General features: G+C 39.9%; 1 protein-coding gene across 1 annotated transcript in view; it reads left to right on the forward strand.

The window, feature by feature from the left end:
- LAMB4 (laminin subunit beta 4) overlaps positions 535-13,956 on the forward strand; it is a 118,398-nt gene continuing 104,976 nt past the window's right edge. The window contains 3 exon segments of the mRNA XM_018047504.1: positions 535-568; positions 7,625-7,782; positions 10,518-10,663. Of these exon segments, the coding sequence (XP_017902993.1) occupies positions 535-568; positions 7,625-7,782; positions 10,518-10,663 (338 nt within the window).

Raw genomic sequence — 13,956 nt, forward strand, 5'->3', positions numbered from 1 at the left:
TTTACATGCAAGCAAAAAAGTATGGAAAAACACAGAGCAAGATATTAACTACTTTTCTCTGGACGGTAGTTCAATGGATAACAATTCAATTTTGCCTCCTGATTTTTCTCTTTTTTCAACAGTAAGTACACATGTTCATTGTATAATTAAAGTTTTTTCTAAGTAAATAAAACGGACAAAATAGATTAATGATTACATTCTGTGAGTTCAAAAACTAGAAAACAAATATTTGCAAAAAAGTGTATGCACTTATTATTTAAGGAGTTGGGCGCTGTGGGTATTTTTGTGTCTCAAAGAACCATCAGATACACTTGAAACTAATGCAACATTGTAAATTAACTATTCACTTAGGTTTTTAAAAGGAGAGAAAAAGACTAAAGGATAATAAGTACCCAAAGAAAGATCATCAGACAAATTTTCAAGTCACTTAAAACTGATGACAATGTTTGATTCTATCAGTTACTGACTTTACCTTCCTTTTTTTTTTTTCCCTAAACCTAGCAGAATTGAATTTAATTTTTTCCTGACAAAAGAATGCAATTTCAACTGACCTTTCTTTTGCACCTTGGTGAGTAATGTCAAAATCCATTTCCTGTTTGAATTGAATTGTTCTAAAATATTTACTGGAAATAGGTTTTAAACATATCCACCCCTTTTTTCTATACTAACAGATATTCGCATGACTCTTCTGTTGTATAATTGTGTCAAGCAACCAGAAAGTTTCATTCAAACATGGCTAGTATCCACACATAGCTATTTCTGTCAGTCTTTAATGGAGTATTCACAGCAGCAGATAAATACAGACACTAAAAGAGCAAAATACTTTCAGATTCTTAATTTACAAATACAATGCATTTTAATTTTAAAAAATAGCTCTGCTTTGAATGTAGCACTTAACCCAGTGATGAAATCTCATAAAGAATTTATAGGCAAAATTCTCTCTTCTGAATAAGTAGCAGCTCTGAGCTAAAAGGCCAAATTCTCCATGACTGAGCAGTCTTTAATAAGCTGAAAATCATTACATTAGTCATAGAGAAGAGGTTTCCAACAATTACTCTCTTTGATCCCGAACTTTTTGTCTGTAACAGCCCTGCCTTGGGTGAGTAGCATCTAAATTGCTTAGAATCTTCAAAGATTCATGCTGAATTTCTTCATGGCAGCAGACTCGAAGAATCACTTTTAATTTTACAGTTCCCAAGTGAGTGAGTGATATTCGCTCAGTCTTGTCCGACTCTTTACAACCCCATGGACTGTAACCTGCCAGTCTCCTCTGTCCATGGAATTCTCCTGGCAAGAATACCCAAGTGGGTTGCCATTTCCTTCTGCATACAATTCCCATTCTCAGTTGGCTTGACTGGTCCTGATGGAAAGAACAGCTGTCGATGGTAAATGTTCATTTGTTCTCTGCAGAAAATTTTCTGCCTCAGAGATGAGCCACCAGCCAGTGGAAGAGGAGATTCACTGGTCTCAGAACTGGGAAGGTTAGGTCTGGCCTCAGAGAGGCCGAGAAGAGTTGGTTTCATCTACATCTTTTTTTATTGTTGTTCTGCTTTCTTTGTTGTTTGAAGGGGGTGGGGTTTTATTGGCCACTCCATGGGCATGCAAGATTCTTTTAGTCTCCTGACCAGGGATTGAACCCACACCTTGGTCAGGGGACAAGCACAGAGTCCCAGCCACTGGACCACCAGGGAAGTCCCCATCTCCACCTGCTTTGGTTGTTCTCTTAGGGATTAATCCATCATTCAAAACCAAAAGCAACCAATCATAGCATCTTCTCCCAGCCCCTCCACAGGGTAACTTACTCACATCTTGCCAAAGTTCTAAACCTCCCCATAGCATCTCAGAGAGGCCTCCTCAATCAGGAGACACTTCCTCTCCCCCAGCCTCTACTCAGCCTTCCTCCAGGGGATCTTCCCAACCCAGGGACTGAACTCTTGTCTCTTGCATCTCCTGCATTGGCAGGCAGATTCTTTACCACTGAGCCACCTGGGAAGCCCATAGTTCAACCACAGGCATTTATATAAATACCTATGCCTATTTAAACCCCTTGTCTTGCATTCTGGCACAGGAAGATAAAGAATCATAAAATTGGTCCCAGGTTTGGGGAACTGGTTACAAAGTACATATCTTAACCAATCTGCATCCTTTGCAGGTTTTCTCACTCATAGTAATGTATGTGAGTATGTAAATGAATGTGTATGTTTATAGCTTCTGAACTCTGAAGTGAATTCTAAAGTAGATGAAAACATTGCATGTGTTTAAGAAAATTGTAACAATGTGCAGTTACTGAGATCATGTAGTAATGGTTATATCTAAAAAAGGACCCTTGACTTTACAGAAAATTTACTATATATTTTCTTTAAATCACCAGCTTTCCAAAATTCATTTTTATTAAGATCCTGTACTCAAGTCGTATGTAATTTTTTAGCAATACATTGGTTTTCTGAAGACTGAAACACCATTATTCTCTGAATCATTTCCAACTTAATGCTCTTGTAATAACTTGGCAATTGAAAGCTTTAATCCAGGAAGGATATTTCTGAGTCTATCTATGTTCAGGCATGAAGCTTTAACTACTTAATGTTTCTAGCCTCTTTCTGCCAAGTATTTTGGATCAAAAGTTCATATTCGACTGTAGAATATTACACGAATAATAGTTCCCTTTCCCAAAGTCTTGGAATACTTTTTATTTCTGAAAAGTACATACCTGATTAAAACAAGTTTGGCCAAGTCAGGTTATAAAAACATGTTTAATCTCTAAGGTAACAATTCCAGTGAAATAATTCAGGAGGAAACTTGTCTAAAATAATAAATCCCTGGGAGGGAAATCTTAGCTAGTCCACACGTTGCACCAGCAGATATTTTATACCTGACCTTTTTGAAAAAGCCTCTGTCTGTTAAGTCCAAACTTCAAATTAGGTGTTTATCCTTGATGCCAATTCTAGGAAATAAAAGGAACTTTGGGTTTGGATTGTTGGGTGAATAAAAAGAAAAAATCCATGTTAACCAAGCTAGAATCATTTATTATACAATAAAATTTTAAAAGTATATGAGGGGAACTTATATCTCCAAGAGAAAGAAATGTCACGCTTTGTTGTAGTATAATAATCTTTACAAGGAGATGGAAGACGGAAAATTCCCAAAAGTGACGTTTGGTAACTGGTGGGGAAGGAGACATTATGGATCATATTCTTAGCTGTAGAACCATGATCTACATATGTTGAATGCCTGATAATAATCACAAAATCATCAGATGAACAGAATAGTTGTCGGAAATGTGTACACAAGAGAAAGAGTATTTTTCAATAGCCTGTATTTTTGGAGGGCAAGCTGAAGGAAAGTAATCCATTAAATGCAAAACAAGTCCATGAAGAAAACTCTTACTTTTACCATCAAAAAACCTGAGGAGAAAGCAAGCTTATTCCACAGTATGGTAATTATTTTTCCTTTTAGGTTCATCCCTCCCACCTCTGTCTGCTTAAAACAGGATTTGGCATAAATTCTCTTGTCTCAAAGGAATAATATATAGGAGCAGCTGGAACCCATCCTGTGTGTATTATTTTAGAGTGTGGGATTTACATGATTCACCATCCAGAGGCTGATGGGGATGATTTTTGAGGAGAGAATTGTTTGGTTTTTAAAAATTTTTTTGCATTGAGATAATTGCAGATTCTCATGCAGTTGTAAGAAATAATACAGAGAGATCCCATTTAACCCAGTTTCTACAAATGATAGCACTTTGAGTAACTACAGTACAATATATAGCCAAGAAATTGATCCTGAAATAGTCCATTAACCTTATTTAGAGTCCCCTAGTTTTACATGTTCCCTTTCGTGTGTGTGTGAGTGTGTGTCTGTATATTTAATTCTATGCAATTTTATCAAAAGCCTAGATTCATGAGCCTGTCACAACAGTTAAGATAGAGGATAGTTCTAGCACTTCAGGGATTCCCCCAGTTAGTTTAGTCATTCAGTCATGTCCGACTCTTTGCAATTCCATGGACTGCAGCATGCCTGGCTTCCCTGCCCATCACCAACTCCCGGAGCTCTCTCAAACTCAAGGATTCCCTAGTAATACCCTTTTATATCCTCATCCAGCTCCCTTCCTCCCTGCATCTATCACCCCTGGCCACCATGAATCTGTTACCCATCTCTATAATTTCATCATTAAAGAAATGGAAATATGCAGTACATACCTTTTGAGGTGGGCGTTATTTACTCATTGTAATTCCTTGGAGATTCATCCACAGTGTTGTATGTATCAGTGGTTCCTTCCTTTTTTACTGCCCAGTACTATCCCATGGTATGGACAGACTACACTTTACTTGGTGAGTGATAGTCTCTCAGTCATGTCCAGCTCTTTGCAACCCCATAGACTGTAGCCCACCAGGCTCCTCAGTCATGAAATTCTCCAGGCAAGAATACTGGAGTGGGTTACCATTTCCTTCTCCAGCAGATCTTCCTGACTCAGGAATTGAACATGGGTCTCCTGCATTGCAGGCAGATTCTTCACCATCTGAGCCACCAGGGAAGCCTTAACCATTTACCCATTGAAAGACATCTGGGTTCTTTCCAGTTTGGAGCTATTATAAAGATGCTGTACAGTTTTTTGTGTGAATATAAGTTTTAATTTTTCTGGGATGATTACCTAAGAGTGTAAGTGCTGGACTGTATGATAAGCACATGCTTAGCTTTATAAGAAACTACCATACTTTTCCCCAGAATGGCTGTTCCATTTTATATTCCTACCAGCAGTGTATAAGTATTCCAGTTTTTCCACACCCTCTCTAGCAGCTGGAGTTACCAGTTTTTTGTTTTTTGTTTTTAGCTATTCTGATGGGTATGTAATACTATTGTGATTTTGATTTGCATCTCCCTAGTGACTAATGATGGAGAAGGCAATGGCACCCCACTCCAGTACTCTTGCCTGGAAAATCCCCTGGACAGAGGAGCCTGGTAGGCTGCAGTCCATGGGGTCGCAAAGAATCAGACACGACTGAGCAACTTCACTTTCACTTTTCACTTTCATGCATTGGAGAAGGAAATGGCAACCCACTCCAGTGTTCTTGCCTGGAGAATCCCAGGGACAGCGGAGCCTGGTGGGCTGCCGTCTATGGGGTCACACAGAGTTGGACATGACTGAAGCAACTTAGCAGCAGCAGCAGCAGTGACTGATGATGCTGAACATCTTCTCAGGTGCTTAGTTCCCATCTATGTATTTCCTTCAGTGAAATGTCTATTCATGCTGCTTGCCATTTTCTAATTGGATTGGTTTTTTAATGTTGAGTTTTGAGAGCTCTTTATATATTCTCTGGAGAAGGAAATGGCAATCCACTCCAGTATTCTTGCTTGGAAAATCCCATGGACGGAGGAGCCTGACGGGCTTGGCGGGCTACAGTCCATGGGGTTGCAAAGAGTTGGATATGACTGAATGACTAACACTATATATTCTAGGTCAAGAGATTTGTCAGATATGTGATTGGTAATTATATTCTCCTTGCTTTTTTACCTCTTCATAAAGTTTTTAATTTTGATGAGGTTCCAGTTTACCAGTTTTCCTTTTATGAATCATGCTCTTATTGCCAATTCTAAAAATGCTTTGCCTTGCCCTAAATTGCTCAAATCTCCTATGTGTTTGCAGGAGTTTTATATTTTACTTTTTAAGTCCATGATCCATTTTTGTTAATATTTGTATACAGTGTGAGGTTTTTGTTATAGTTCATTTTTTTTGCCTCTGGATGTCCAACTGCTTCAACACTGCTTGTTGAAAGACTGTCCTTCATCCACCTTTGAACCTCAAAAATCAGTTGATCGTATTTGTGTAGATCTATTTCCAAGGTCTCTATTCGATTAATCTATGGGTCTGTCTCTCCACCAATATTACATTTTCTTGCTTACTGTGGATACATAGTAAACCTTAATATCAAGTAGAAATTTTTTTTAATTGTTTTAGCTCTTCTGGGTCCTGTGTCTTTCAATCCAGAGGCTGTTTTATTTCTGCAAAATTATCATGTCTTCAGTTTGAGTTGCAATCAAGAGAAAACTAGTTCTTAGATTTTAGTCTTAAGAAGCAAAAAACGAATTCTAACCATTCAATTGAATTTTTAAAAATACTGTCCTAAAAAAATAAATAAATAAAAATACTGTCCCGTTCAAATATGCTTTTAAAAGAAGTATGAAAGTGAAAGTTTCTCAGTCATGTCTGACTCTTTGCGACCCCTTGGACTCTACAGTTCATGGAATTCTCCAGGCCAGAATACTGGAGTAGGTAGCCTTTCCCTTCTCCAGGGGATCTTCCCAACCCAGGGATCGAACCCAGGTCTCCCACATTGCAGGTGGATTCTTTACCTGCTGAGCCACAAGGGAAGCCCAAAAAAGAAAATAAAAGAAGTGTAACTATTTCTATAAATAGTTATCAATAAAATAGAGGACTCACATTATAGCTTTAGTATAATGTATTTAGCTTTAGTGTGTGTTCAGTTTAGACCTTATTCCCAGTAAGATTTTTGCTTTCTTTTATTCAGTCCCAGCAGTAAACAAAATCGACTAATATGTTATGGGTTATAAGTGTGTAACTTTAACGTTAAAGAATAAAGCAGACCAGCTGTGCAGGCAGGAAATAGTGTGGGTTACCCACCCTGTATTCACATATAGAGATTTAAGTTATATTAACTCAGAATTTAACATTTTAAGACAAACAGAACTTTAAAAATCATCATCTTTAAACCAACATTTACAGATATTATCTCAGAGGTTTCTCATGAAAAGTAGAGAATTGTGACAGCTGAGATAGAGCTGCCCTTTAAGGCTCTTGTGACTGAACCCTTCATGATAGATCAGTTGCATGGCAGGTACCAAGGGCTAAGTGTACTATACAGTCTGGAATTCCATCTGTGCCATCTGTTATCCCAAAGAAACGTGATCTGCTCCATGGTGTGCCTGAATCCAGCACTCCAGGTTGTAAAGGGAGGTCAACTGAATTTACATATTTTAAGAGAAAGTTATTTCCCAAGGATTTCTTAATTTCTCCAGTTGATTTTCCTCCAGGTTGGAACAACAGATATAAGAGGCAGGATTAGGACTCTCCTCCCTCGTGTCTGTGTATTTGTCTTTGTTATTTGCCCTAAAATGACACACAGAGAATTTCCAGTGAATGGAGGTTGTTTAAGGTCAGGTTCCTAGAAGCAGAGCCTGAGACAAGGATCTATGTGCAAGTAATTTATTGAGGAAGTGCTCCGGAGAGGGAGAGAGTGAGAGCAGTGGAGCCAGAATGGGGTCCCAGCAGGAATCCAGCTTCAACCTTCCCTCCAGAAGAGACTTTGAGCATAAACTGCATCACAGAGTGGATCCCAGCCTGAGGCAATGGCTGAGAAACATGCATCCATAAGTCACTGGCTTCAGCTGATCCAGGTGGGGACATGAGCACAGATGGCATAACCTCCTCGGCTAAGAGATTTCCATCAGGCTGCAGGTGCCAACAGTATCCACCACCAGGGTCTTCATGATCACAGAACTAGTATTAAAAACAGGTGGACTGTTAACTCTCCCACTTAAGCAGTCACTTCTTTAAGCCTCTGCCACCCTTAGACTGCCTCATGTGTCCTGTTTCTATCATGTTTTCAAGGGTTGCTAAGTTATGTGGACGCTCAAGAAGAATGCAGCAGAGATGCCTGTCACCCCCCAACCGGCGATCTCCTGGTGGGTCACAGCGGGCAGCTCACAGCTTCTTCTACCTGTGGACTGGACAGAGCCCGGAAATACTGCATCCTCAGCTACCTCGAGGTGGGTTGGATCTTTGTTTACTTGTTGGGACATGATTTCCTCAGTGATGTAGATTTTTCCAAGTGCATCTAGGGCTGTCCAGACAACAGGAGAAAAAAGGAGACAGTCCACCTTCCCAAACATCAGAGACACAAGTGATTCAATTCACCATCTGGGAAACCTTCACTAATTGGGGAATAAGGAAGATGGGCTTCATCTATTTCTTGTTCCCTTTAGAATTAAACAAAAAAAGGGGGTTTTTTTGGTTCGGTCTTTGAAGGGACTGCTATATAATATATGTTCTAATTGACTCCAGTGGAGTGGACTTATTAGATAATTGATGAGCTGGATGAAGATGGAAGATCCCTCAGGGTTCAGGGCTATTATGCTGATCATGGGCTCTGACTGCCCTGCTTTCGGTGGAGATAGACAGAGTGTAGACTTGGAATTGATTGTCTGCCAGTGTCTCAATGCCACTTGGAAACTGTCTTGTTCAGAGACTATCAAGTCCCAGTGTGAACATCTTTTTGTACCTTTTATTCTTAAAGACCAGTTTTATAAAAGGATCAGTTGCTTTTTTTCTTCCCTGGGCTCTGAAACAAGCATCCAAAGTCATCTGAGTATCACACCTGCTCAAAAGCCTGAGGCAATTATGTCAACCCCTTAACTGAGAGGATGTGCAGGAAGGAAGCTGGATGTAAGCCTAATGTTAGTGACCAGGTTTTTCCATGTATTGTTTGTGTAAGGCAACTCCTGGAGGCCTCTGGGAAGGCTTTGTGTCCTCACTGGTTTTAGTAAAAGAGGATGATTATAATTAAGTGGAGATAATACCTGAGTGCTTAGCCCTGGTCTAAACTTAGGAAGTACTTGTATAAGAAAACAAATTCTCTACATGAGCAAGAAAGTGACACTGTAGAAGTTTTGCTCAATTTTAAGTCAGGTGGGATGGAAGGCCCTTCAGGTAGCTTTCCTAAGGCCAGGTCCCCTGGACAAAGCAGTGGTCCCCAACTCTAATATTAGAAACTTTGCAACACTGGCATCACCCATCTTGTCTTTCCACCATTGGCATCTGCTTACATTGTCATGAGCCTAATTATTTGAACTCGATGTTAAAATAATTAGAACTTGATATTCCTATATGGCAAAGTTACACCCAATAGAAGTAAAACAAACTCCAGAACTTCTTCAGTCTAGGGAATCAGAAATCTTAAAAATCTTAGAACTGGGGGAAAAAAATCCCAAAATATCTTCCAGCTGAAAAAGCATTACAGATGAAACTATAAGTATTAATTATATAAAATTCATGTGGCATGGGGGATAATTTTTTTTTTCATCCATCGACTAGCAAAGAGCTCTCAAGCAAAAGATTCTCTTCCAGAGTTGAAGTCAGCATTGACTCCGAGTGTTACCCAGGTTGGGTCTCTCATATCTATTTGTCACAACTAAGCATCCTCTGTAGCCAGTTCCATCAAAGACTGTACTTCTGAAATGTTTACAGAAAAAAATGAATGGCCTGAAGTTAAACATTTTCCCCAATATTTTCCATAGTATTGGAAATATTTTCAAGTCTTGGCAACTTTTGGTGGAATCACTGGACTCCTGTTGCTCTATTAGGACAGATCTGGGGCAAATCTCCCCATATGCAGAACTGATCTAACTTGTACTGGTCCTTAATTTCTAAAGGGCATTTTGGTTTTCTTCAAGTGTAAAGGCTTATGATGGCCAGTGATTATAAAAAGATTATAACACTCTCTTGAAAGTCTGGTTTACTTTGACAATCTGTAGCTGAAATAGTCATTAAAATCATCATGCATTTGTTTAATGAAAAAGGTGGAACTGGTCAGATTACCTAGGCCCTTGTAAGCCATGATCAAGCATAAAATCCAAAGTTTGCTGAATACCTACCAGCATATTTGCTGTTTTGGGCAATTTCCAATATGGAGAATTGTAAGAAATCACTCCTGCTTCCTGGAAGCTTTGTAAAAATGCTCCTCCAGAGTCCCACAAATATTAGCCAGAACAACTGCGCAGGCCATTGACAGGCCTTTGGAAATATTGGAGAGTTCCTCAGGAGTTATAAGTAAGTACATCTACAAGTGTATGCAAACTCAAAGGCCACTCTTGACTGTTAAAACCTTTGAAAATCCATCCCAAACAAAATTACAAAAACCAATTCACAAAAACCTTCTAGTCGGCAAGACAAGAGGTTGGGTCTCTCTGTAATGAGTTTAAAGAAATTCTTACAAAATCCACATGTGCATAGTAAAGGTTTTGGCTCTGGAAGCTTTTATGCCAAAAATAATATCTGAGAGAGAAAGGATGATGGTTGCAGATAAACTAATGGCCAACTGTTTCATTAATTTCTTACTAATTTTTTTTTAAACTAAAGGAAGTCATTCCAACTCAAGAGTATATCCTAGTTATTTTTCTTTTTTTTTCCCTAGTTATTTTTCTATAGTTTAAAACAAACTCTAAACACTCTGCTCCTAGTACAAGAAAAAAATTATTAGTTCTACAAATTTGCAATTTTGTCCCAAATGTTTACATTTATAAAATTTCTAAGTCAAGTCTTAATTTTGTTTGTTTTGGTAGTCAAGCACCTACTGATGGAAAAATTTATGTCTTGTAATTTCCTCTGCTTTTTATTTTTAGCTAGATTGAATGACAAATATAGCACATCCAGCTTGTTTTTAAATTCAGATCAACAATAAGTAATGACGACTATTTATTTTTAATTTTAATGATGTGTTTTCCAGGGGGAACAAAAATGCTTCATCTGTGATTCCAGATTTCCATATGATCCACACACCCAACCCAACAGCCACACCATCGAGAACGTAATCACAAGTTTTGAACCAGAGAGAGAAAAGAAGTGGTGGCAATCTGAAAATGGTATGACCACGTTTCTGTCCAATCTTTTATTTCTTCACATTTCTCTGTATGATTTCTGCACTGAGAATGTAAAACCCTGTATAAAAGCAAAATTCAGTTTTCATTTTAAGAAAGAATATCTTCCTCTTGAGAAACAGAAGTATTTTTTAAGCACATACCTGAGAATGTTTTAATTTTTTCATGTGGGGAACAGTTCTGTATGCCCTTGTTCTTTGAGAAAATGAAAAGGAGGATGGGAGTAGTTTATGAGGTATTGGTAAATTAAGCCTAATAAAAAACACACTGATGTAAACAGAAATAATAATGCTAGGGGGAGTCTGAAAGTTAATACCATGTGCCTTTTCCTTCTTCAACATATGAAGGCAGAAAGAGAAAGGATATTTCTTTCTGCAAATCAAAATTTTTAATGTAAAAATTTAATTGAAAGGGTAGTTGGCTGCTGCTGCTAAGTCACTTCAGTCCTGTCCAACTCTGTGCTACCCCATAGACGGCAGCCCACCAGGCTGCCCCATCCCTGGGATTCTCCAGGCAAGAACACTGGAGTGGGCTGCCATTTCCTTCTCCAATGCATGAAAGTGAAAAGTCAAAGTGAAGTCGCTCAGTATCCGACTCTCAGTGACCTCATGGGCTGCAGCCCACCAGGCTCCTCCGTCCATGGGATTTTCCGGGCAAGAGCACCGGAGTGGGGTGCTGACTTCAGTTCTTTCCTTTCTGGTTTTTGCCCTTCCCTGTCCATGACATTGTGATCCTGAACCTCACACTGGTCCTATTTCCTAGATGCCACTGTGAATTTGGACCTGAGCAAGGATTTCCTATTTCCCACCCCAGCTTTATGTGTTTAAGGGAGCTCATTCATTCATGATTGACCCTCTTCAACACTGGGCTGGAGCTCTTATCCCTCCAGAGAAGGATCCCATTTGCCACATCCCTGCATCTCTCACCTTGGACTACAATTCCTCCGTTCTGTTCGGACTCTAAACATATTTCCCTAAAGGGATCCCAGGCCATAAGAGGGGAGTGTGGGGAAAATCATAATAGGTAAGGTCATTCAGGGTGAGCATAGTATAAGGCTATTTTTCTATGTCATCCACTGGGCACAGATATGATTGGTATCTATTAAATGCTAGTTCAATTTGGATCCTAACGATTGGTCTCTTGTTGGACTCTCCTTAGTCAATGTTGGTGGTCTTTACCACACTGATGAATGGGACCACTTTTGCTTCACAGCTGCTTTGATCCACATGCCCAGCATTCATTCATGTCTCCTTGAGAGGAAATGCCCTGTCAAAGCTGACTGCACAGGAGATGCATTCTCAACTGAGTGAGTGGTTGAGAACAAGAGGGAACAGGTGATCTCCTTTCCAGAAAGAGCTGGGAGCCTTTGACACAGAGCCTGGAATGTGCCTGCCCTCTCAGCAACAAACCTTTCCCCAAGCCATTCACCCTAGCACACTAAGCTATATCCCAGTTCACCACAGTGAGGTCATTGTTCTCTGGAGCTAGACTTTCCAATATTGTGGCTCCACACATGGCTACTGAGCACATAAAACATGGCTAATCCACCTAACAGAAGCAGAAGATATTAAGAAGAGGTGGCAAGAATACACAGAACTATACAAAAAAGATTTTCATGATCCAGATAACCACGATGGTGTGATCACTCACCTAGAGTTAGACATCCTGGAATGTGAAGTCAAGTGGGCCTTAGAAAGCATCACTATGAACAGAGCTAGCAGAGGTAACGGAATTCCAGTTGAGCTACTTCAAATCCTAAAAGATGATGCTGTGAAAGTGCTGCATTCAATATGCCAGCAAAATTGGAAAATTCAGCAGTGGCCACAGGACTGGAAAAGGTCAGTTTTCATTCCAATCCCAAAGAAAGTCGGTGCCAAAGAATGCTCAAACTACTGCACGATTGCACTCATCTTACATGCTAGCAATGTAATGCTCAAAATTCTCCAAGCTTGGCTTCCACAGTACATGAACTTAGAACTTCCAGATGTTCAAGCTAGATTTAGGAAAGACAGAGGAACCAGAGATCAAATTGCCAACATGCGTTGGATCATCAAAAAAGCAAGAGAGTTCCAGAAAAACATCTGCTTTATTGACCATGCCAAAACCTTTGACTATGTGGATCAAAACAAACTGGAAAATTCTTCAAGAGATGAATACCAGACCACCTGACCTGCTTCCTGAGAAATCTATATGCAGGTCAAGAAGCAACAGCTAGAACCAGACATGGAACAACAGACTGGTTCCAAATAGGGAAAGGAGTACGTCAAGGCTGTATATTGTCACCCTGCTTATTTAACTTATATGCAGAGTGAAACTGAAAGTCACTCAGTCATGTCCAACTCTTTGCAACCCCGTGGACTATACAGTCCATGGAATTCTCCAGGCCAGAATACTGGAATGGGTAGCCTTTCCCTTCTCCAGCAGACCTTCCCAACACAGGTATTGAACTGGGGTCTCCGGCATTGCAGGAGGATTCTTTACCAACTGAGCTATGAGGGAAGCCCATATGCAGAGAACATCATGCTAAATGCCGGGCTGCATGAAGCACAGCTGGAATCAAGATTGCTGAGAGAAATAACAATAACCTCATATATGCAGATGACACCACCCTTATGGAAGAAAGCAAAGAAGAACTAAAGAGTCTCTTGATAAAGTGAAAGAGGAGAGAGAAAAGTTGGCTTAAAACTCAACATTCAGAATATTAAGATCATGGCATCTGGTCCCATCACTTCATGGAAAATAGATGGGGAAACAATGGAAACAGTGAGAGACTATTTTGGGGGGCTCCAAAATCACTGCAGATGGTGACTGCAGCCATGAAATTAAAAGATGCTTGCTTCTTGGAAGAAAAGCTATGTTTTTTTCAGTAGTCATGTATGGATGTGAGAGTTGGACTATAAAGAAAGCTAAACACCAAAGAACTGATGCTTTTGAACTGTAATGTTGGAGAAGACTCTTGAGAGTCCCTTGGACTGCAAGGAGATCCAACCAGTCCATCCTAAAGGAAATCAGCCCTGAATATTCATTGGAAGGACTGATGCTGAAGCTGAAGCTCCAACACTTTGGCCACCTGATGCAAAGAACTGACTCACTGGAAAAGACCCTGATGCTGGGAGGGATTGAAGGCAGGAGGAGAAGGGGACGACAGAGGATGAGATGGTTGGATGGCATCACCGACTCGATGGACATGAGTTTAAGTAAGCTCCGGGAGTTGGTGATGGACAGGGAAGGCTGGCATGCTGCAGTCCATGGGGTTGCAAAGAGTTGGACATGACTGAGCGACTAAAC

The sequence above is a fragment of the Capra hircus genome, chromosome 4 (assembly GCF_001704415.2).
Source record: "Capra hircus breed San Clemente chromosome 4, ASM170441v1, whole genome shotgun sequence".
Lineage (NCBI taxonomy): Eukaryota > Metazoa > Chordata > Mammalia > Artiodactyla > Bovidae > Capra > Capra hircus.